General features: G+C 41.4%; 1 protein-coding gene across 5 annotated transcripts in view; it reads right to left on the bottom strand.

Moving 5' to 3' along the window:
* The window catches only part of KIAA1549 (KIAA1549 ortholog), a 142,085-nt gene extending 117,994 nt beyond the window's left edge, over nt 1-24,091 (bottom strand). For 3 of the 5 annotated variants that reach the window (XR_010027517.1, XR_010027516.1, XM_063154024.1), the window contains exon 1: nt 23,895-24,091. Coding sequence is in view for 3 of the 5 variants with exons in the window: in XM_063154024.1 (XP_063010094.1) it covers nt 23,895-24,006 (112 nt within the window). In the remaining 2 variants the exon portion in view is untranslated. The remainder of the gene's footprint in view (nt 1-23,894) is intronic. The other 2 variants (XM_063154025.1, XM_063154023.1) reach the window with 2 other exon arrangements.
* Between the last annotated feature and the right edge of the window lie 848 nt (nt 24,092-24,939).

Raw genomic sequence — 24,939 nt, 5'->3', positions numbered from 1 at the left:
GCTGCAACATCCCTCTTATTTCAGGCAGTTGGGGTACACATGAAAAATATCTTCAGGCACTGACTCCTTGCACCAGAATTTTAAGGCTTCATTTGGCTGCTATGTGGAAACTGGAAAAAATAATGACAAACTGTACTACTCAATTAATCTTTCTTCTAGTAAATGGATTATATTCTTTGACACAGTCACAGCTCTGAAAGAGCAAGGTCTTGAAGACAGAACAACAGAACACCTCTGATAGTTTGAGGACATTTTGTCTGGATCAGTTTGCATTCTCTCGTGTGTTATGTAAGTTTACAGAAACTGAAATTTGAGTTTTATACAGACAGGTCCTGCAAAACTGTGAATGAATGCCAAGATACTAAAAACCTACCAAGATTGCAACCAAAAAGACATTCTAAATGCAAACCATTTTCAGGAAATAACTGTCAGCAAGTATTTGCAAGTCAAGGTTTTTTAATGAACTTCATGTGTCAGGTGTTTTCTTATCCCCCAATCTTCTCCATCACACAAGTATGAGTCAGAATAGAAAAAAACTTTGACATGATCACACATTTTCTTGCATTGTCTGGCATCTCAAAAAAAGTAAAATTCTTCTCAATTAGCAAACATGGCAAGAAAAACAGAAATTGAGAATTTTGTGTATCAAGTACTTCCAAGGAAAACAGCAAATTCCTAGTTTCTGCTCTCTCTACAGTATCAACCCACAAACTCTGTGGTCAGAATTATTTTAAAAGCCCTAACCAAAATAAAAGCCTGCCTTAGCCAGCTGCATGGCTTATCAGCCTGCTGTCATCTGCAAGGATTGTAAACATCAGTTGGGATGTTGCGTATGGCTTGTAAGGAAATTACATGACCCTGAACACAACTTCCTCTGAGGATTTCAAGAGTAGAGATGGCTACCATTTATACTGCTCTCCCAATCTTTGTTAATAAGCAAGAACAGATAAAAGTGATAGCTAAATTTATTATACGAGACCTTGTCCATAAGTGGCCTTGACAATGAAAATATTCATTCTTTTCAGCAACCTTTCTGGTGCCTTCACAACTGAGATTATTAGAGTGGCTTACACAACTTTTAAAAATGGTTTGCATGATGTTGTCACCTTTAGCATATCTCTAGCTGCCTGGGCATGACAATCCAGTGCCTACTTACCTTCACACCTGCAGCAAGCCTTCCAGGTTTGGTTGCTAACTGCAGCTACATCTGAATAAGCACAGGCCACTCCAAGGGCAATGGGAAACCACAAATAGCCAAAAATAATTCATCTAATAATAATGCAAAAATGTTATGCACAGAATTCTGGAACAGACAACAAATCATGGCTTCACTTCCTCCAGATAACCCCTCCTAAAAATTCCTCCACAGCAACAGTTGGTAAGATTTGGATGCTGTGTATGCACATATGCTGCATATCCAAGATAAACGGGTTTCCTATATCAAGAGCCCATCAAAAGTTGCAGAAAACTATAACCCCCCTATTTTTAAGCGAATTATTTCACAAGACAACATCCACCACTTAGGATGATCTGATGAATTACATCAACTCAGCTGCTTGAGGACAGACTGGAAAATTATTAAACACTTACACATTGTTTGATTTTAAGCTAAGAGTCAAAATTTTGTTGAAAATGTATGGGTTATAATGCACAGCTTTATTTTGTGGGATCTTAAATTTATGGGCCATGTTGCCTACTACCATACAATCCTTAAGTTCACTGATAAACATTTCTATCAGAGAAACATGAGAAAATCAATGACAGGATATGTTGAGTTCAAATACACACGGTATCCTGAGGTCCAGCTGCTCGCTTTTAAGTAATTTCAACTAAATTCTCAGCCTCCTTAGAACTGGTATAATAAACATACTGATTATTCACTTCTGCTGTTTCACGACTGTACATACACATAGAAAAAGAAACCAGAACATTTTCATTCACACAGAGATCCTTTTCATTCACACAGATCTTTGCTAGTGGTACAAATAATTCTGAATTCTTTACCAACTGAATGCAAATACATATAGCATAAACCAAAAACTAACACATTCGTGAATGGTTGCTAATCCCCAAGAAAGCCAAAAGAATAAGTAAAATTACTTTTCTTTCCATTGATAGCAGCCAAAAACTTCAAAGGTAAATCTCACAAGATGCACTGCTTATAGATCCAAGTTCTGGGTGTCCAACAATGACACACAGCCTCTTACTGGAGTTGGGTTTTATTGACAGCAGACAGAGAAGCCCCCAAGCTTATCCTGAGAGCACCTCCAAAGAGACTTACTTTTTGAATAAACCCAGCTAAAGATTACTCTTGTTCAGATTGATAGTTTCAAGAGAATAGAGTTCCCTATAATCCATCAACATTTGTATTTTGGATCTGCTACCTAATTGTGTTGCACAGATGAACTAAAGACAAGGATCAAAGAGTTAATAGCTGTAATCTCAGAGGTTCACAAATAATTTTAGCAGAAATAAATTGTCTCTCACTTGTCAGTGACAGTACAGTGAAGAGCAGTCTGTACAAAACCTTAATGCACCTGAAACAATTTAAACTGGATTTTCAGAGTCTTTAGTAAGGCTCTTGGTCAAAACTCTTAAATTTAACCACTATGGAGTAAGCTCAAGGTGCCAGCAGAAACCACTTAAAAACTTTAGAATGCAAAAATATTTCCAGCAGAGGTGCAGCTACAATGCTAAATGTCCTCAAAATATAATCAGGTGCAAAGAGATAAAGTTGACACCACGTGCCATCAGTGTTTCAGGAAAGTCCCAACTGGAAACTGACACTGACACACAGTGGAAGGCTCTTCCAATGCTATGGGTCTACATCAGGTTAGGTAAAATTCAATATTGGTGAAGGTGAAATATAGAAAGGAAGAAAACCCTACCTTACAGATTCAACAATAAGCTCAAATTAGCTACTACTAACTTGGGAAAAGAGATTGTAAAATATGATCCACCATGATTTCAAAATGCCCATTCAAGTGTTCATTAGAAGTCAAAGATACAAAGCAGAATACTAAAGACTCCTAGGAAAGGAGCAGAGAATGAGAACAGAAACGTGTTATTATGCCACACTATATGCAAACATTGTGATCTCATCTCAAGTGCTGCATGGTTATAATTATCACCCCAAGAATAGAGAAACAGAGGTGTCTCAGAAAATTAAAGTGTAGGTACAGGCTGACTCCACTGTAAGATTTTTCAGACTGGAGAAGAGACAACAGAAGTGAAATTATGAGAATGAGGCTTCTAAAACCACAAGCAGGACAGATGTGATGAATTTAAAATAAAAATGATGATGTTTCAAAGTAAATAGTTTAAAAATTCAATAAAGGTATCAACTAGAGTAAGTTTAAGAGCAAGAAATTAAATTCCCTCCAAACATAATGAATGCCATAGGATGTTAAGACTCCAAGGAGCATATATAGGTTTTAAAAAAACCTAGGCAAACACTTGGAAAATACTGTATTCATACTGCATTCAATTGCAGAAAACCAGAATAAACATCAGAGAAATGAATACTACAAGCTTGCTCTGTTAATTATGAGTAACAAGAATTAATTTGATGACTGCTACAAAACAGCAGAGACAGGAGTAATGCAGGAACAGATTTCAGGATCTGCCATGTGGATAAAGCACACTAAACACACAGCCCCAGACATGAAAGTAGATGGGCATGCTATCAAAACATATGGTGCTTTTTAAACTGTTCGTTAAAACACTTTTAACACTCTCTGAATTAAAGTTTTATTGGTAAAATGTTAACACCTCCTAGAACTCTTTTCAGAAATTAATCTGAACCTTTACAGTAGCAGAAATATCAACCAGATAAAGTAGAATCACTGCCCTCATTTAAGAAATTTGCAGCTGGTTGATGGAAGTAAACTTTCTCCTCATGTAACTATGCAAGGTTTGAGAACTTTAGCTCAAGAATTTGATCTAAACACTTGCTTGATAACTAGCCCCACAGCTTCCATGGAAGCGCCATCATTCATTCCAACACTATGAATGGTTTACATAATATATATTCCATGAATTTACATTACTTTGGAATATGCTGTTCTGTATGCAACACAAGTTCCTCACTTTAACAGGAATTCAAGTTTCACTAAGTCATGAACACAGCATACCTTTACAGGTTTGTCAGGTTTTAACCGACAATTAAGTTTTGTCATTTCAAGAGAAACATAAGGGACACACACTTGTCTTGGATTCTTCCACACTAGCAGTTTTTCTCATCAAATGCTCCTATAAATGGCAAGATCTTTTGTCAGACAATTCTTGCACATTATTGTATTTGGGTGTGGGAGTGGAGCTTTTGAATAATTTTACTAAAATGTACCCCTACCTATAGAAATGGAGGCTTTTAATTTAGTTTCAAGGGAACACAGATTCCTAGACAAACTGGTTTTGAAGATCCTATTTTTATTCTCTTTTCTTTCTTTTTTTTTGCTCTTTTTGTTCTACTTGCACCTTTATCTGCCATGCCTTTTCAAGTCAGTCCTCTGCCCTCACCTCTCAGAATACAGCCCTGTTCAACCACACCATCTTTCCCCTCCCATTTTTTACATTCTTGCATTCAGTGTTCACATTTTCTGTGAATAAAATAAAGGACATCAGCAATAAAAACCACTTATCGAGACACATTCATTTATCCAATAAAAGGCCATTAAAGTTCTCCCATTTTCACCCAGCTGGTCTTTTCCCCAGTCACTGCTTTTCTTGGTCAACCAGTGCACTAAGTTTGACATCTGGTGTAAAACTGGATATGTGAACCCCAAAAGTCATTACAGGAAGATTTCTCACCCATTATTTTCCAGTCTCCTGAGGAAGACCACAAAACACCCACAAAAGCAAACTCAGAAAGGAAAAACCTATCACCACCAACTTTTCCTAGCTACTCAAATTCTACAAGTTAAACAGAGTCATAGCTCTGCTGCATATGGCCTGTAGAGCAGAAAATTCAAAAAGGATTCCCGAACATAGTAGAAATTCAGCAGTGAACAACTGAGCTGAACAAACACAAACAAGTTCAGCTAGCAAACAGTAAATGAGCTTGGCCTGAAGGGTCCAGGTCAGATGGTGCCATCTTCAGCAGAGCAACTACAAGGTGAATATGAGCTCTCCTCAGAACAGCACAGCAAGACCCTATGCTACCATTTAACATCACAGAGACCTTAAAGGTCATAGCTGAAAACCACACAAAACTACTGAGCTGCTGCTGTCCCATTCCAATCACAGAGTAAAATGACAAATACTCCTGTTAAACGCCTACCAGAGCAATGAAGCAAGAGAGAGTCATTAAAATGATTGAGATTGTTCACCACAGATATCAGCTTCCATAGTGCTGCACTGAATTATTTATTAATAAGTTTCCACTGCTACAGAAGTGTCAGCTCAACTCACTCCAGCTTCACCACTCTGTGCACACTAACAATTGCCAGTGTACAAAATATGCTTGAGGGGGTCCTTCCACAAGTAATAATGGCCAGTAACATGTAAACTTTGGTTTTTTTAAAGAAATATGACAAATATTCCAGGCAAATTAAATCTTTGCTATAGAAGATAGCAAAGAGGAAGGGAAGAACGTGGTGTTGTCTGGTCAGTTTTATTTCTAGAGCTACCTCTTACTTGTGGTGGCACACATGTCTGGGGAGTTTCTTGTTTGGTGGAAAAGTTGACTCTGAGACTTTTTTCCTTTCCTTCTTGACTCTCTATGGAAATTCAGGATATCATCCAAACACAACCATCTGCTTCTACACCCACAGAGCCCTCCCTAGCACGGGTACACAACAGTCTGTGTAACACCTCTACTCCTCCGGCACCTCCCAGAAGGAAGGGAGAGGCACAGGCAGCCTGGGTGGTAGGGACCCAGCTCATTCCAGCTCCCCACTGCTGGCACCACCAGCATCCATGCTGTGCCTTGTCACTCTCCAGAACACTGCATGCTCCTGAATGACACTGCAAACTGTTACATAAGCCAAAGTTTTATTTATCAAACTGCATGTTATGCTTCAATGTCACGTTCTGTAAGTTTAGTGCAATTCACGACCATCTTGATATTTTTTGGTATGCAAGTGAATGTTTCCAAACCACTAAAAATCTGCATCAATCTCCTCTAAATCCCAGCCAAGGGAAACAAACACAAGCAATGTCTCATGCTCTTGCTTGGAGCACATTTTGCCATTTATTCCAATAGAAGGTGACTGGAGTCAAGGGAAAGGAGAATTAATTCCATGCTACATGATTAGACTCCACAATGTCACTCTTTTACAGCACATAGCCAGAAACCTGTAAGGACAGAAAGTGACAATGTGATCTTCCATCACCATCTCTGGCCTAATTTGTTCATAAATCTTGCCTAAATTAACTCTTGCTTTTTAAAGTTTCCAACGCAATAAGTTGCTCTAGAGATAATTACTCCTCATTGTTACAAATCTTGTAACTTCCACTCTAATGTTCGTAAGCTTCAATTTCCCCTCACTGAAAACCTCTCCTATCTGCTCCAAGAGCCCTTCCACTACAGAATTAATATTTTCCACAACACAGAAATAAAGTCACATCTCTGATGTTTCTAGAGCACGGTAACTAGGCTGCTATTATTGACATTTCCACCTGGAACCATCCTTTGCAAAGCATCACAGGGATATTCTCTGAACCATTCCCACTTAGTCAATCAACATCCTTCCTGAGCAGCTGACATTTGTAGCTACCACACAGGTGGGAAAACTTCCCAGCTTCCACTCATACATTTAAACTGTTTTCCCAACCATAACACTGCACAGGGATCTCCTCTTCAACAGCCCACCAAACTCTTCCTCCCCCTGATACATTCCCCTCCAGCCCCACATGACTGGTTTAAGAAATGTTTGCCATCTTATCAATACAGAACTTCACTGTTTATCTCTAGAGAAATCAGTTCTGTCTCCCCGAGCTATTCATATAAAAACCTACCCACAAAAACAACCAAAATGGAATTTCCTACATATATTTTATTCAAAATATTAATGAACAAAGCTTGGTATAACATGCTGGTGACTGTTCCATTGCATCTTTAAACAAATGGCTTTAATAAGCTTTTTAATCTAAAGCTAATACCTCATCACAACAGATGTATCTTTGTGGAGTACACTTTTAAGGACTCAGCTCCCACAGGACAAGTTATTCCCAACTCCCAATAACATCTCTGCAATCCAGAAAGTCACCTCACGTCTCTTTCACACCTCCAGACAAACCAACATCTCTGACAAGCTTAATGAACCCTAAATCAGCAGCATCCCTCTCACGTTTGCAAGCAGTGTGCTACATTTATCATGCACTGGCCTGGTACCTTGGGTGATAGTTTCTAATAGTTCATGACAGAACTGCAGCAGTGCTGTGCAAATGACAATGCACAGAACACCTGTAAAATGCTACCCAAGGATTCATCTCACAGAAACCAGTGGAGTTGCAATAGTGGGTCTTTCCATAGTCATAAAACAAGAGGCTATACTCAAAATATTAAATTGTTCATTCATGAAGCTGGGCTAAAACCACTTCAATACAAATGCAGGTGCTGTTGTAACCTAAAACTGAATGCTCCTGTTCCCACAGCTGAAGAATAAAAGGGGAAACATACTCAGTAATGTTTCTCACTATCAATAATCCAGTTGTGGTAAATGAAAATGTCTGTGGTATCTTTCATTAAACATAGCTAGCAATTGCTCCTCACAGCAAATATGAAATTGGATAATGCCAACAATGACAACAGAGAGCTGCACAGGATTCCTTCCCTCTCCTCACCATCGTTTTATTCTATTAACTTCTGTTACTGGGGAATGAAATCACTTAAATAGGGTTTTAAACAAGTCAGGAATAAAAAAAAGAGCCTTCCTTCCTCTGTCATTAGGAATCTAAAATAGTCCAAACCACATGAGTAAATACATTTACCGTGTTTTATTCTACTGTAATGCCAAGATTCAAGTGTAGGCCATGAATTTTCTAGAAAGTTAAGCCAGTGAACAAAATGTTTCATATCCTCCCCTCATATCCAGTACATTTCCAGGTTTAACAAGCTAGTGGATTTTAGAAACACTGCCTTCTCTCCTTCATCAAGAAGCATTTCACTACATGCACCAGATATATTCATGAAGGGTAAGATCCAGTTCACTAAAGACACTAGATCTTGGCACGGAAGACAGTTTGCCAGGGCTTTAAGCCAGAGATTATTTCATTTTAAGCATTTCTGAGGTAAATAGCATTTCTTGGAGTGTTAATCTCATCATAAACTGAAGTACATGTACAGTGAAAGAAACTTTTGTATTTAACCAAGCCAAAATTACACTCTCAAGACATTAAGCCTATACAAAGTAGCCCCAGGTTATCAAATGCCAGCAGTATGTCAGCATCTGTGCTGTGGGTGCCAAAAAGTGATGCTGCTGACAGAAGAACCAAGTTTGTCTGAAAAGTCAGCACCTGTCTTTTTGACTCAAGCTTGGTCTAGGAAGAAGAAAATCCTGTATATTAAAAGACAAGCTACTGGTACCATTTTTTCACCAAACATCTGGGACATCTCACAGCATCCTTACTTTTCATGCCTGCTCTGTAGAACTCAAGGGACCGATGAGAAGCAGCTCACTACATCAAGCTTGTGCCACAGTTTCCTTACAGAGCCTAGTAAATCTGCACCTAAATTCTGACCTTTTCCTCAATTTTGTGTCATACACCACTATTTCTACAACAGGGAACAGGCCAGGGATTAACAAAAATTTTAAAAATGCTATGAACATCTGAATATTCACTACAGTACCATTTCTCAGCAAAACCACTTTTTGGTGTTTCCTTCAGTGCGAAAAAGGTCCCAGTAAAGTTCATCTAACCTGCAAAAATTTAATAAAACTTGGCATTTCCAGCACTCACAGTTTTCTTTAAAATGTCAGCATGTTCAGATTTGTATGGTGCTCTTGAGTCTTCTGGGTTGTTTTTTTTTTTTTTCTTTCCTCCTTTCTCTGCACAGGATGAGGAAACTGAGAACTTGTCAGCTCCCAAACTGGTTTACATAAGCCAGCCCTAATCAGAGCCTGAATCTGCTAGAGTCAGCGTCATGAGAGGCCTCCATAATTCCCTGAGTATCTCAAAGACTACACCACCACATATTATGGACAGAGAAGCACCTATTACTGACCTCAAATAGTTATTGAACAGAACCCATGAAAATTCTCAGTGTAAATGAAATTAAATTTGACTGAGATTCTATGATGAAATATATGCCTCTGGAAATTTTTCCTGCATTAGTTCTTGGTAGCAGCACAAAATTTTAGCATTGAAGCTAACTATGAAAAACAGCAAAAGGTCTAAATCCTTTACATTGTTATGGAGGGACATATCAGGAACTCTGTTTTTCAAAGAAAGCCTATTATGGCAAAAAAAGTCCTCCTCCATTTTAGGCACCACTGAGAACTGCAATCATGATTATTTTAAATTCAGTGCCAGAGATGCTTTAGAATTTTTAACATTTTACATCCATGTGATGATATTTAAATCATTATAACAAAATCACAAAGGCAACACTTCCAGTTTCACACAAGTCTCTCAAGTGACCTACAATATGCACTGCCTCAAATATCTCACTTCTATTAGTTTTTCTCTGGTGAGGCTTCCTCTGCCCTAGACACTCATCCATCATTAAGCCAACACGCAAATTAAACAAAATACTGAGTTTTGTATCATTTGGCTTTAAAAAGACCACAAAGACAAAAATAAAAACCATTTACACTGCAGTAAGCAACATGATGGCTTATATTTTTCTCCACAGTATTTCAGTATTCTTTTCTGCTCCCAACCCTCCACACTATCACAACCTTCAGGAAGACTCATGCATTTTGTGTTGTAAAATACATGAGTTTCCATCAAAAGGGGCTGAGAACTGACGTGCCACCATGCTGCCTGTCAGTGTTCTTGCTGCCCCACACCATTAATTCAACTCTTCTGCTCACAGGAAAGTTGCCACCAGCAGCCACTGCCAGCAAGATCCTGCTGAAAAAAACTGCAAAAGTCTGCTGGAATTGATGAGTGTGCTCATTACAAAATATTTTGTCTCCACTATTGACAGTGTTTTCAAATCCTGTCTCTCACATGGTAACATTGAGTCAGGCAGAAAAACAAACATTTCCACTACCTATTTAAAGCTGAAGCTCACTAATTGGAAGCTTGCTCTCTTGGACGATGCAGAAAACATCTTAAGCAGTGGTAGGCAGAGAGCATGATGTATGACAGAACACCTGATTGCAGTCAGATGATAGACCTTTACCATTTCATATTGGGTCACCCAAACATTTTCTTACTTTTCACATGGTCCTGGAAAGCCTAGCTTGCTGATTTAGGAGCACTGAGATCTCTGAGATGTGTTGGATCCACCTCAGAACACCCAGGCATGCGTTTGCTGCCCTACTGACAAGCCTGGCTCGTTAGACCAGAACAAATTTCTAGCAATGGCCTGATTTGTACACACAGTAATACAGGTGCAACTGCAAGGTGGTTTCCTTTTGGACAGCTGAGTGTACAGAAATAGAAGAGAGCCAGAAATGCAAGAGCAGCAGTGGTTTAGCCAGTAGCCCAGCTAGCCCTGCACAAGGCAGGAGCAGCAAGCAGATGGAGGCAAGCTGAGCACTTTGGCAAAGCTCTGGGCCCATGAGGCTGCACAGGGAGAGCACATGCAGAAACAGTGTGAAGAAAGGAACTGTCACACGGGGACTGAACAGTAAATAACTCTCAGGCTAGGGCAAGCGTTGAAGCCAGGACTGAAACAGAAGGCATCAACTGTAAAAAAGGATGTACAAAAATGCATGAACAACAACACTGCCTCTCTGTACCCGTCAGCTAGAAAAGGGAAAATTCTTCATCTAGACAATTTATGGAGCTTAAACTTTCTATACAAATTATAATATGACTGAGGACCAAGAAGACATTTTAATTCAATCATTGATATGATTGTTTCCTTAAAGAAATTTTTACTGTTTACTTTGAGTTGAACAAAGATCCACTTTCAGCTGATTAAACTTCCAGAATGACCAACAATTCATACAAATTACTAGTAAGTTATGCAGTTCAAACAAGAAAGGAGTTGCTGTTGAAATGAAGGTTTCTCAATAGGAGGGGCTATTTAAGATCAAGCAAGTTCAAACTGAGTTGCTCCTTAACAAATTCATTTTGGAGTAAAAGAGAGCTGTGGTGCCATTCTGTCAGTGGCAGCTGTGTTTTGAAAGGTTCTTGCCGCTCCCTTCTGTCCCCTGATACTCATTGCTGCACTCAGAGGTGCCAATACAATTGTTTGCATGACTGTGCTCTATTAAGGGTTTTAAAAACGATCCCATTTCAAGCGGAAAAGGCAAAACCAAAACAGTAAAAACATCACAGTAAATTACTTTAAAACAAATACAGCCTATACAAAAACCATACAAAAAAAATAGGCAAGTTAAGACAGAAGTAACAGAAACATCTTAAATTGAATCATTCATGTCTGGCAAGAGACTACACTCCTCCTTCTTCCTCCTCCCCTTTTTTCCAAGTATTCCCTTCCCCAAGAAGAAAAAACCCCACCCATGCCTAACAAATTCTGCTGTTAAGAGCCTGGAAGAAGAATACAGAACGCAAAAACCAACACAAGATGGAATCAGGTCATTTTTCCTGGTCTTCAGCAAGAGGTAAGATGGAACTCCCTGCAACTTTCACTCTAAGACACAGGAGGTAGCAAACAGGATAGAATATATGGGGGAAATAAGAGAAGCATTGAGGAAAGCAGAGAGGGGAATGTTTGCTCAAAAAAAATCCCATAAAAGGATTTTCTTCCCCCCCACCAAGAAAAAGTAATTGACATTTACTATATTGGTTAGAAGAAACTATATTACCATGTTTGTGAAGCAAAATCTCCTGGCCTTGTGCCTCTATTTGAACAGGCACATTTTATGACAATTCAACATTCCAGACAAACATAAAACATTGATATGAAACAAGGCTGAGCTCAAAAGACTAGCTTTGACTATTATTGCTGTGTCTTCTGATTAAATATACATAACACCTGCTGTAATGTGTAAAAACAGAGGAAAATCTAGAGGGTTTACTTGTTTAAAATAGAAATTGATTGCTTCATGAACAGCCCACTTACCAAAGCAGGATTTTTATTTAGAAATGTGCCATTTTCCATAAACACCAACAGAGAATAGTATGAGGAAGCCTGCGAGAATTTTTGGATGGCAAAAAGACTATTGATATTGCTATGAGAGACTACATCACCACAAGTCATGCTACTCTTAACTCAATTACACGGCCATTGAACAATTTCTGCATGAACATAAGTGTTTAATTAAAAATAAAGTACATTTAGCATGTCGTTTTTAACTGCTCAGTATAAAAATATCTGACACATTAAGGAAAACCCCCACCTGTTCCCCCAAGAGACTATGAACAGGAGTCTGAGACATGCACAACATTTATTGTTAATAACATATTCCATTGGCTTTGATATTCTTTCATTAAAGCAAATCAGAAAAAAGCAAAACAAATAAATGTTCTTTTAAAATATTTAGGTTTCAAACAAAACTTCAATATTTTCCACCTAGCTTGAGACAACAGAGCTCCAAATTAAAGGCTCTATATTCTTTAGACTGGAAGAGAAAGGAAATTCCTGCCTCAACAGTTTTGAAGCAGTAAGGAATCCAATCCCAGAAGTTACAAAGGATGCAATAATGCCATTTCTCTTACACTGCAGAAACAAATCAGGAAGCATCAACAAGCTTATAATGTTTCCAAGCAAGATAAATCATACTGAAATTAGCACAATAAATACACTGCAGGTTTTAGAGACAGGCCAAATGGGAGCTTTAGTCACTGGGGTTCCCCATCTCATGAACTCCACATGCTCCCTGCTCTTTCCTGCTGACAGCCTGTGCTCCTGCTCCTTCCCACTGCAGAAACCTAAGGAAGGCACTGTAGAATTACCAGAGTAAAGCTGCTCTCGGGTTACTGTATGAGGTGGCTCCCAAGGTGAGCACAACAGAAACAGAATTTGAGACAGTGCTTCCAATTAAACTTTGGGAGAGTTCATATGGCCAAACCAGCACAGATAGGCTTCAACCTTTATGCACTGTTCAGTCATGAAAAACAAACTACCTGATTTAACACTGTCCCTTATCTCCCAAGGGAGGGGGAAAACCCCCAAAACAAACCAAAACACACACATTAATGCATTATGAGCATAACCCAGCACTACATGCCTCAGCCTGGATGAACGTTTCACAAACACCTGCTGGTTTGGGTGGTTGCTTTCCCTGTCTACAACAAACTATACTTAGCATGCACCTGTGCTTTTCACCTGTCCTCCTACAAATAATTCCATCCACAAGAGCTGATCTTAAACACTCTGAAGAATCCAAATAGCTGCTGTTGTATTTAATCCATTACTTTCATCCTACTGGTAATATCTTCATTTTTTCCAGCTCTCTCAAAACTAAAAGCATCGAATCTCAAAATACATTTTCATAAACCCCAAGTCCACTAATGCATTAGAAATGTAATTTCTGATTAGGAGAAATAGAAGTAGGAGCTGTAAGTATTCACTCAATTCAGCATACTTGGCTTCATAAAGCATATTAATGCTTGCACCTGCATTTGGAAGATGTAAAATATTTATTTCTGCTTTTGAAAATATTTAGAAAGCTACTTAACTTTCACATTTACATATCATATTTACAGCAAACGAATCATATTTACAGATTACAAATTTTAGATGTGGCCTCCAAGGCTGATACTATTTAGGAATGAAGAAAGTACAGGGGAATATTTCTGAAGTATCTCATATAAGTCACATAGATGTTTTTACTGAATATATGATCCAACATAAGGTTGCATTCTATTCTCCAGTGACTGAGTTTTATTTCCAAATATAAAATAAACGACCATTCTAAATTGTTAATGCAGTTTCACATATCAGTAGCATGTTTCAATGATGGCTTTGGCTCATTAAAAAAATACATCAAAACCATCATTTGAGCTTTATTTTAGAAAAAATCTGAAATAACGTCTTTAAGGTTTCTAGACCTATCTTCACCTGATTCCTCTGCTTAAACTTTATACATTGTAAATACTAAAGAATCACAAGAATAGGTCAGTACAGAAATTTTATTCAGTTTTGTTTCTAAGTTTCTAACACTCCCAGGACGTTAAGAAGATTATACCTTCAAGTGACACCGCCTGCTTGGAATCCAGTCAATTCAAAAAGAAAGAAACTGGATTTACTTTCATTTCACATTCCTCAGCTTTCCTAATCCTTCTGACAAATTTTACAGTTTTAAGAACATGGTTGTGGTAGAAGCAACAAAGTAACTGCTCAAAGAGGTAAACAAAGTAAAGATACTAATACAATTTATTTTCTTGAAACTTCCTTGCTGGTATTAATATTGGAGAAAATATTTCTTGAGGAAACTTTGATTACCATGTTGATAAGCATTTATGTAATTTTTAAAACCAAGTTACTATAAAAAGCACATACACACTGGGAAGACAAAGGAAAATTATCTTTTTTTTGTTCTTTCAGAATGGAACAAATTACATCTTCTAAAAATTGAATGTCAATGGCTGGAAGCCCAAATCTGTTTCATCCTTCACCACAAGCACAGGAAGTAAGGTCACTGACAGATTTTAATTGAAAACATCTTCCAACCAGACTTCTGCTCTAGATCAGGATTTTGTTCTGTGACGTGCAATTTCTATCCTAATATATCACACAAGCTAGTCCCAGCTCAGCAGCAGCTTCAGTTTTAAGTACAGCCACCACAGGAGAAGTTCCCAACCAGAATCCAGTGTAGCTGAGAAACAACAGCCTGTCTCCCATTCAAACAGTAACCTGATACCAGCCCAGAGGGGTCTGCTCCATAAATGCTTGGAGCTTTGTCTGCAAGTAATGCTCAGCTGTGTCCTTGTGGCTTTGTGGTTGAGCAGAGCTCGCTGCAATCTGCATACATGAGGAGGAATTTATTTACAAGAGAATTACGAGCCACAGGAAAAGGTGAGACAGGCTCAACATCTAATCAAGTTCACACCCAGCTAGAGGAATAAATGCTCCCTGCACCACCCTGCAGCATTAAACAGTTGCCTTTAAATAAGGAAAGAAGTTTACTTAGAGACTCTCCACATACCAGCTCAATACACTACTGGCTGGGGAGCAAAAAAGAGACAGCCTTCTTTTCATGTTAGAATTCATAACAGTTTAATTTTCTTATTCCGTATCAAAAGATTCAGAAAGAAATTCAGTCCAAGAGGGTGTGAATTCATTAAAAAGAGGCTGAAAACAAAATCTGTAAGTTGTATCAATACTACTTAAGAAAAAAAATCTTTACCTGTACTATGTGACTGTTCTATGTGACCATTTATTTTCAGAGTACATTTAGAGTTCTTAAATTTATCTTACCAGGCATCTGAGAGTTTTCTGTTAAAATTGAGACCAGCTACCCATTTAGACAATGCCCTTCTCCACAGCTCTAAGGCAAGCTCTAAAGTGAGGATGCTCAAATCAATATTCAGGGCAGCCACAAAAACCCCTCCAAATCTGCAACATTGAGCAGCCCTCCTCTTAGCACAACACTTCCCAACTCAGCCTTCCATTACTGATACCCAAATCTATATTCCAAATTTCACCCACTCCTAGCACAGCTCCAGTCCAGTGCTATCTCTGCTGTTCCTTACCTCAGTATCCTCCTGACCAAAGTTTGTATCCTCCCTTGTTCTCACCCTGCCACAGTAACCAATTTCAGAGAGAGGGCACAAAGACAGCTCCACACTGCCTTAACTGCCCAGAAAAGCTTTGTCAGAACTGAGAACTTCACACACCTGAGCCCAGCCCAACAAGCTCACAGCTCTGGCCAGGACATCCTTTAGCACTTGCTGCTCCACTCAGGATGCCAGGTGGGAGAACTGATGTCTCTCAGCTTCTGAAGAACTAAAGATTTGTCTTCTCCCTTTGACACAGACCCACAGATGGCAGCACACAGAACATGGCAGCTGAAGCTTTGGTCTGGTGTCATTTCTTTGCCCAGTCTCCCAATTGCCTTGCATGACTTAGGGCCTCTTGCTTGCACCATCACTTCCTTTGCTAAGGACAAGGGCAAATCCTACTTTCTGTGCCAGGATGAAGAAGTTCCCAGCTTGACCAACTACACATTTCATAGAAATAGCAATGAAGTGTTTTCTTCAATACTGCCTCTCTCTATCCCACCTCTGAAATATAAAAATGCTAGTAATAATTCAGTTGATGAATAAAGACATGCAGATTCACATCCATACCACTTATTTGTGGCTGTTTTCTCAGTGATAACCTCTCAGTGATGCAGCATTCTAAAATGCTTCACAAACTGACCTTGCACAGAGGGCAACTTAGAAAGTTAGTGTGTTTATCCTGCCTGTTAGTACCATGGATAAAAACACTGTAACAACGATTACAAAATGTTCTCTGAAAGCTTAAAAAATGTTAATCCTAAAAATCAACCAACATAAAAACCACAGATTGTTTCTTCACCTGATCAGTACACCAAAGTTCTCAGTAATAAATAATATTAGTCCCAAAGCTGCAGTCTGCACATAAATGACATTTATTTGTTATTTATTATTTGTAGTAACTCACGAAACCAGAACTGCAAAGTACTTCAAATCACTGTTACAACCCTCTTCTGTCAGATCATTCTACAAGCTCATCTGTCAACTCCAGTGACACATTATATTATTGCCCCAAACCATGCAATTCACAGTTTCATTATCCCCACTGTTAAAAAGATCAGCAGTTAGAAAACCTGTCTTGTCCACTTGAATTCAAGTATCCTTTTCTTCCTCAACATAAACAACTATTTATTCCATTTCCCTTTATGTTTAGTATTTTATGTTTGAATAAAGTCCTGTCCACCTGGCATTTTTTCTAGATTAGACATTCCCAGTAGTTCTGCAAACTGAACTGTCTCTAGTAGCCTGTCTCCTCCTTGAAGGACAAGGCCCTTTACTGGACACTGCATTCCAGCTGGAGCTCTTCTGCTACTGAGGAGAACAAATGAGTTATCACACAGGATATGCCCAGTTCAAAACCAATGTGCTCACGAGGCCCAGTACCACTGGCATCCTGTTGAATCCCACTCTGTCCATGATCCCTGATACACACCAGGCCCTTAATACAACACTATATTGTCCAGTCCCCATCCTAGAGCTATGCAGGTTTTCAAGTCCTTCAGTATGACACTATTATGCATGTTCCTTACTGAAAATCATGGATTTCAGGCCCTTGATTTACTGTGTTTCCACCATTCCTCCCTCCTCTTGCCCTTACTTGCAGGTGAATTTTAGCCTCTTATCTATTTCAAACCACAAGACCTAACATGCTGTCTTGACCAGATGGCTGAAGCCAAGTCAAGTTCTATACAGGATATTAATTCACAGAAGAGAAGCCTCTCTAAATCAGAGGGGAGAATGGAAAAGGACTAAATGGATTAGAAAACAGTTTGCACATGAAGAGCAAAGAGGTAGGGGATGTAAGCTGAAACTGCTAAAACCGAAAGTGAGCAAACATCAGTAACCATGATTTCTTTTAAAGAATATTTGATTAAAAAAAAAACCCCAACATCAAAAATCCTACTGCACTTTGATACATAGTACATCTTCCCATCTCTAAGGTGAGCTAACTCACTAAAAAAGTCTTAGTGTAGTAAATACATCATTTACACCACCACCTGTTACTTTCTATTTGCTTACAACTATTTTATTTCTTATACTTGTTCTCTGTTGAGTCAAGTTCTGCAGGTTTATCTTTTGCTGGATCTTTACTGTTCTCAAGACAAAAGTCTGGCTTTCTGACCAGCTTTTTTTGCTCACTGTTATTGCATCTGGACATTCCTTAGGATCTTGAAAATCAAATGAGGAACTGCATCTGAGAAATCACGTTTTACAAATGGGGAAACTGAGAAACAAGGTCAAATTCTGAGAGCCTAATTTGAAACATTAATTAGTATTTAGAATTTCAGACACAACATCTATTTAAGAACAACTTCCCCTGACTTCTTTGGCAGCTGGAAGCACTCAGCATTTCTGCAACACAGATCCCAGAGGTCTGACATCCAGTAAATGAGGAACACACACAGCTAGTGACCACCTGTGAGAAGCTTGGTTTAAGCAACTTGAGCATCACTGAAACTCTGCAACAGCAACACAACTCAATTGTCTAGAACAGCATTTAATTTCATTAACAGCAAAACCTTTATTTGAACTTCCCTGTCCCTCCTTTCATGTCACACCTCAAACATCTGTTACAGAAGGAGAGGAGTCCTACAGACTTCTTCATTTGCTAGCCAGGTCCCATTTTTCCCCAGAACAGGATCAGTCCTTGAGCACAATGATGATCCTGTGTGTAGGTGTGCATATGCAGGTGCCTCTATAGCTATAAATATTATCTATATGGATACATGCCTTGTGACCATAGCTGTACAACAGCTTGCAGCTACAGAAATTTAAAACCTCTGTATGGATTAACAGGTTATTTTAATGTCAGTATTTCCAACTTGCTGATTTTTGTCTCTGCAGTCTTCATATGCTGCTACAATTTTTGTGGAGGAATTTTTCCAGTTCTTAAAACAAACTTAGAAAAACACTTCTGTCACAAGGCTGATTCATGCACATTCATGAAATGTTCTAAGGAGCAGCAGCAGATTACCATGCTTCTGGCTAAGAGGAGAAAAGGACCAACACTCTGAAGCCCTAAATTCTGTGCCAAATTCTGAAGGAAGTGTCCCAGAGCAGCAGGCACACATTTTCCCATTTTTAATTTGCAAGCTTGATGCTTTTGGTCACATCTCCTCCAGTCTTGGCCCAGCCCCTTGTCTTCCCCACTTCTGATTCATCCTTTCAACACTAATTTTTTTTAATGCTTATTTTCCTTTTTTAAACTGAGTCCATCTGTGTTTCCCAGTGTGCTTATCCTACCATCAAACTGCATTGCTTGCTTCACCTAGGATTAATTTCTGCATTGCAGTTTCTCTCATCTACAGACCTATTTTACACTCCTGACCTACTGTTCTGTGTCCCACTCTTTGTGCCCTGCCAATTCCAGTTTCTTTAATCCGACAAACCTTCTTGCAATTTGTGTCTCTTCCCCTCCTACAACTTCCAGGTTTCTAGACATATCTCATCAACAAGCTGAAGAGTGACTGAAAGATCCTCAGACCCTACTCCAAATTAAACCTAACTCCCATGTTGGCTCCTTCTAAAGACTTATTTCTGTTTGCCCCCTTGGAGCTGATGCAATCAAAGACCACCAGGACGCAGATGCCAAAGACACCCTAAAGAAAGCAAAGCATTACATAACAGACATGGCCTTAAAAACAAGGCAGGAAGGTGCTCAGTTCTCAGTCCAGTCCCACTTCTGGAGCAGCTTAGACAGACATCCACAGCAAAGTCCAATCTTTCACCTAACATTTTGGACTATGGGAAGAGTGCTGAGTACATCTGCCCAGGCAACACATATATTCCAGGTCAGTACTGACAGGTAGGTGATGTCCCACAAGAATAGCCCATATTCAAACTTCAGCTGATAAAAAAAAAAAAGTCATCTTTTCTAATGTAGCCATGTCTACCTAAATTCAGTCATTGCAAGCTTTCAGAAAAGTCAAGTCCCTTTCAAAGCAAGACTGGAGAAAACATCCCCTCAGAGCAGACACAATCCAGCAAAGTTTAACTGCACTGCTCCAAAGCATAAGGGTATTAAAGTTGTTCAGAAAAGAAGCTGGCAGAACTCAAAGCAGAAGCCATTGTTTTCCTCTTGCCTCAACATCAGAAGTTGCTGAACTCTTCCAACTGACATTTTGCAAAGAAGAAAAAGCTTCAGCCCCTAGCTAAATGCACACTTTACAAAAGTTCAATTGAAATATTTAAGTTTTTTCTCAACTCCACTGCAAAGCAGAAATATTTCTTAGACACATCTCACAGCTTAAGTAAGATCTAGAACAATTAGGCCCATTTCCCATATTTATTTGGGTATTTTACATGCCATTAATTACACTGACAAATGAGTGATGTGAGTACTGATAGTCAATTTTATCTTTTCTTTCCCCCTTATCTCATGTGTTACCAAAAAAAAAGACACCACTAATGAATTGCTCTTATAAAAGGTTTTTCCTTAGTCTTCCAAACCAGCTGTCTCCAGTAACATCAACAGCTGAAAACACAGTACATATAGGGAGTATCAATCAAATTTGTTATTGAGTTCATGTGTGTTTGGCAATCACTGCAAAAAAGCACAGAAAAATATGACTTTTCAGGAGCTAGAAAGGCATCTTATCAGGTAACTCCAGAGTGAAAAACTGTCCGTACTTACAAGGACTCCATGAGAATGGGATTCTTCTACATGAGCCAAAATAGAAATTGACTACACAATTAAGTTCATTTAACGCTACTGTTTTACTAAACTAAGACAAAATTTAAAGGACAACCATTTCCTTGCAGCTTTTTTTCCTCATACCCAGGTGCCCAGGACACACTGTATTTAATAACTCTTATGCAATTAGCATTCATCATGCTGTATGCCACAACAGGCCAGGCTGGAGACACACTGGTACTTAAGGACAGCATCCACAATAACTCTTACACAACCAGTGTTATTCATTCTGTCTGCCACAATGGGCAGAGCTGGAGACTCTCTGCTAGTTTAGGACACCAGCCACAATAAGATTTACTTTCAAATGAAGGAAAGCCATGTCTCCCACAGCTGAAGTGAGACTGTGTTATTAAGAAGTCTATTCTGCTTCACTTCTCTCCCAAGCAACTCCCACACATGCACACACATTCTGAACTGACAAGCAAGAATTGGGATGTCAGAACCTGCCATTTACCACAATCACCAGCTTCCCAAAACAAAGATTTGTGCTGCAGCAGGAGTCACTGCTCTTCAATGTGCCCAGTTCCTGAAATCCATCACCCAAGATAGGTCAAAGCCTGCTTTGCTGAAGTCATGCTGTATTTCAAGTCCCAGCCCTGCCTGAGAAGTCAAAGACTTTGCTTCACAAAAAGCATTCACAAAACAGACATCACTGAACAAAAAGCTGCACTGTCCACTAGCTTGTTTAGCATTCTCACTTCTTGAAAGAACATGCAAACAAAAAACACATTTCCTCTGGCAGGACTACAAGTGTAGCTTGTAGACACGAGGCTGACATAAATAAAGCTAGCACAGCACAGAAAGCAGTCATAAAGAGAATCCTCCAACCATATGGGTCTTCTGTGAAAATGAACTGGAAGCAAGCTTGACAAGCTCAACTGGCCACAAGAGATGTGATGCCAACTCAAGTGTTTGCAACAGACTAATGCAATTAAGTTGAATAAACAATATCCTGCAACTCTCCCATAAGGCAGCTACATCTGATTCCCTGCTTGACCTCCACAACTTGCCCTTGGTCCCTGAGTCTCTGAGGAGACTCACTGCAATCTTTTCAGAGTCCACAACACAGAGTTCTCCTCCCTCCCATGAAAACAGCACAGCGAGACAAGATAAATCCTCCTGATTGTCAGTGCGGGAGTTGTGCAGATTGTGCAATGGAACAAAAGCAAAAACACAGCCTGTGCTGAGCAGCAAGAAATTCAAGCAGCCTGGCCAAGGCCCTGCTTCACTGAGGTGCTCAAAGGCAAACCCACCTTCAGCACACTGGTGTCCAACCACACACTAAAGGTTCAGCATCTGCTTAACTGGAGAGGCTCAAGCCCTGATTCAGCAACATGTGACTTCTGTGGGAGCTGGATCAAGCATTCCTAAACCCAAGTTGTTTAACTACTAAATTTTCTTAAGTATTGTCTTTGCTATTTCAACTGCAGTAAGTGGCCATTCCACTCTTACTGTATGTTCCTTCTGTGTAACTCAGAGCTGTAGGAGTTTGCTCTTGCTGTCCCTAGACTGGTCAAGACCATGTGGCACTGAAAAGCAAATGAATTGCACCCTAGAGAGATTTACAAGTGCTGTAAATCTGTTGATCAGTTAAGTGAAAGCTGCCCAAACCTAGGGCATTTGATCAGTATACAGCTCTTCTGTTTCACAACATCCATTATGTCATCAAAACACTGAAGACAAGATTCTGATAAAGATGGTGTTTTCTAAACCTCATGGACCCCAGAAAGAGAAATCAGATTTCTGCCATGCTTTCAATTAAAGCATTTCACCTTAACAAAAAGGAACAAAATATCCTTGCTCTCTTCAACTTACAGACTTTAAATCTCTGCAACCAATGGACCATTTCTGAGATGCCAATAAAAAAAGCATCCTCTGAAGAGCAAGTTTACTCTTACCATCCTCAAGTTCATTGCACATGATTCACATAACCAGTGGAAATTGAAAACATAGAGGACTCTCAAATCAAAACAGCTTAAAGGCTCCTGCCCTAGACTGAGCAGGAAAGGAGAGCTTTGGGCAAGATCTGTTGTCTCTAAGTCCGCTCCTCCAGCAGCTCAAACACTGGCTGAGTTACATAATTTTTCTACTGCTGTTTTCAAGTTATACAAGAATGCACAAGAATCACACAAATGTTTACAGAAATTCACAGCCACTTTTAATTAAAAGCTACTATGTACCAGAGAAACAAACAAGAGCCTTCAATGACTTACTATGAAAATACAGAAGAAACCCAGCCATTCTCAGGGGCAAAAAACCACAAGTAAATTTCCAACTTACAAACCTAGTGCTTTGCCTTCTATTTGTATGCAAAATCTGTTTTATTTAAGAAAAATCACTGAAGTTTACAATGAAATATCAATTTTCACGTAGCCTGGAACATCTCTCGTAGGCTATGACGGGAGCTGGTGGAGAGCGTAACTTCTCTGAAAAGCTAACTAGTCACCTCCAAAACATGAACTACTTTCTGAAGTGGAATAAAGGATTATTATAAAGAGATAAGCATGTTTTATAACACCAAGGGTTCTTAAGCACCCAGCAATAATCACCACAATTCCTGTGTTTGAACAAAAGAGTCAACACTAATTGGTCTGCTTCATGACACCGGTTACTGCAGGCTCTTATCACTTATTGCCACTTATCAACAACTTTCTGATGTTGAGTAAAATGTATTACTTTATACCTGTTATCTACCAAAATGAAAACCTAATCACAGCAAAACTGTACCTTTCCATGAAGTAATAGTTATTACTATTTTTTTAAGTATTAAAGATGAACCAAGAAGCGCTATGGGACCAGAACCAAATGAGACATCTTTGTGATTAAACTGTCTGCTTAAATACAGACTAATTTTGATACCTGGAGCCACAAGAGAAAAGACGAGAGAAAAAAAAGGGGTCACTGATTCATGATTTTTCCGAAACACCTACTGAACACACCACCCTCTGGAGCCCGAACCGTTCTCTCCACGCACAAGTCAGTGCTTGGAAAGTCGTCTTGGGCGTTTCGCGAGGCTCCCAATGCCTCCTTACTCGAAAGCTGGAGGAGAGCCAGGCTGCCCTGCATGTACCCCGCAGGTGCCACCGCAGCCCGACACGGGGCACCTCCGGCCGCTGAGGCCACACGGCGCGGTGACCGCTGCCCGGCACAGGACACCCTCCGAGCTCCAAACGCCGGCTGTCCCCTTTGTCCCCGCACCGCTTCTCTCCTTCTCCTCCGCGGGTCGGGTGCCAGCCCCGAGCCTAGGGCTGCCGCGGCCCCGCACCGGAGCGTTCGCGGTCTGCCTGCGAACAATGCGCGCCTTTTCTGGCGGAGCTCCCCGGCCGCGCCGCGCCGGCCCCCGCCCGCCGGCACCGCCGCATTGTTACTGGCGCTGCCGCCCCCCGCACCGCCCCGCTGCCGGCACGGCCCCGGGCCCCGCACACCTGCCTCCGGGCCCTCTTTGTTCCCTTACCTGCGGCGGGAGAGCCCCGCAGCGCCGGCACGGCGAGCAGCAGCGGCAGCAGGGCGGGCAGCGCCGGCCGCCACCGCGCCGCGGCCACCGCGAAGCGTGTCATCCCCTCCATGGCACGGCACGGCACGGCCCGGCGTCAAGTCATCGCGGCGGTCCCCGCGTCCCCCCCGCGGGGGGCTGGAAGGGCTGGGCGGGCTCGGCGGCTCCTCCCGGGCGCATCCACCGCCGGCGGGGCTGGGACGCCCGCGGACGGGAGGCCGCCGCAGCACCCACCCTTCCCCACGCCCACCCCGTGGGGAGCTCTCACGGGGGCAGCGCCGCGGCGCCTCCCAAGAGCGGCGGGGGAGGGCGAGCGGTGCGGCTCGGCGCCCGGAGGGCAGGCGGAGGGGCAGCCCCCGCACTGCGGGACAGCGGGGCTCCTCGGCGGGACGCCTACGGCCCTTCACGTGTGAGAAGGCGGCGGCAGCCCGGACCCGGCACCCGCTCGCTCCCCGCCCGCCGGCGACGCGCAGCCCCCGGCGGAACCCGGCGCGCGGCGGCGCGCACAGCCGGCCCGCCCGCCACCTGCGCGCTCCCGGCCGCGTCCGCGTCTGCGCGGGGGCGCGCCCGGCCCGCCCCCTCCGCCGGGGCGGTGGGAGCGGGGCGGAGCCGTGAGGGGCGGGACGGCCGCGGCTCCGCCCGGCGCCTCCCGCCCGCCGCGACCCGGGACGGCGCTGGGTATGGCCGAGGGCTGCCGCTGTCGGCTCCCGGAGCGGGGTGCCCCTGCAGCCGCTGCTGCCTGGCTGCGCTCTCCCGCGGCACAGCGAGGTCGGGAAGCTGGCAGTCCCGTCCCTCAGCCCTCAGGGCAGGCTGAGTGGTGGCTGGGCTCTTCCCCAGGCGGTGCACGGAGGTTTGAGAGCTGGAACGGTACCGGGCACGGCAGTGAGGGTAGAGCTGTGTGGCAGGACATCCACGCAGCATTAGAGTTGGTCTAGACCAACTCTAGGACAAGGATCCTTCACTGCAGGGTTTGTCCTGCACTCTGCTCTCCTCAGGAGCAGGGGTG

This window comes from Melospiza melodia, chromosome 4 (assembly GCF_035770615.1).
Source record: "Melospiza melodia melodia isolate bMelMel2 chromosome 4, bMelMel2.pri, whole genome shotgun sequence".
In the NCBI taxonomy this organism is placed as follows: domain Eukaryota; kingdom Metazoa; phylum Chordata; class Aves; order Passeriformes; family Passerellidae; genus Melospiza; species Melospiza melodia.
The sequence above is the reverse complement of the archived record's forward strand: the minus strand, read 5'-3'. Positions and strand labels throughout refer to the sequence as shown.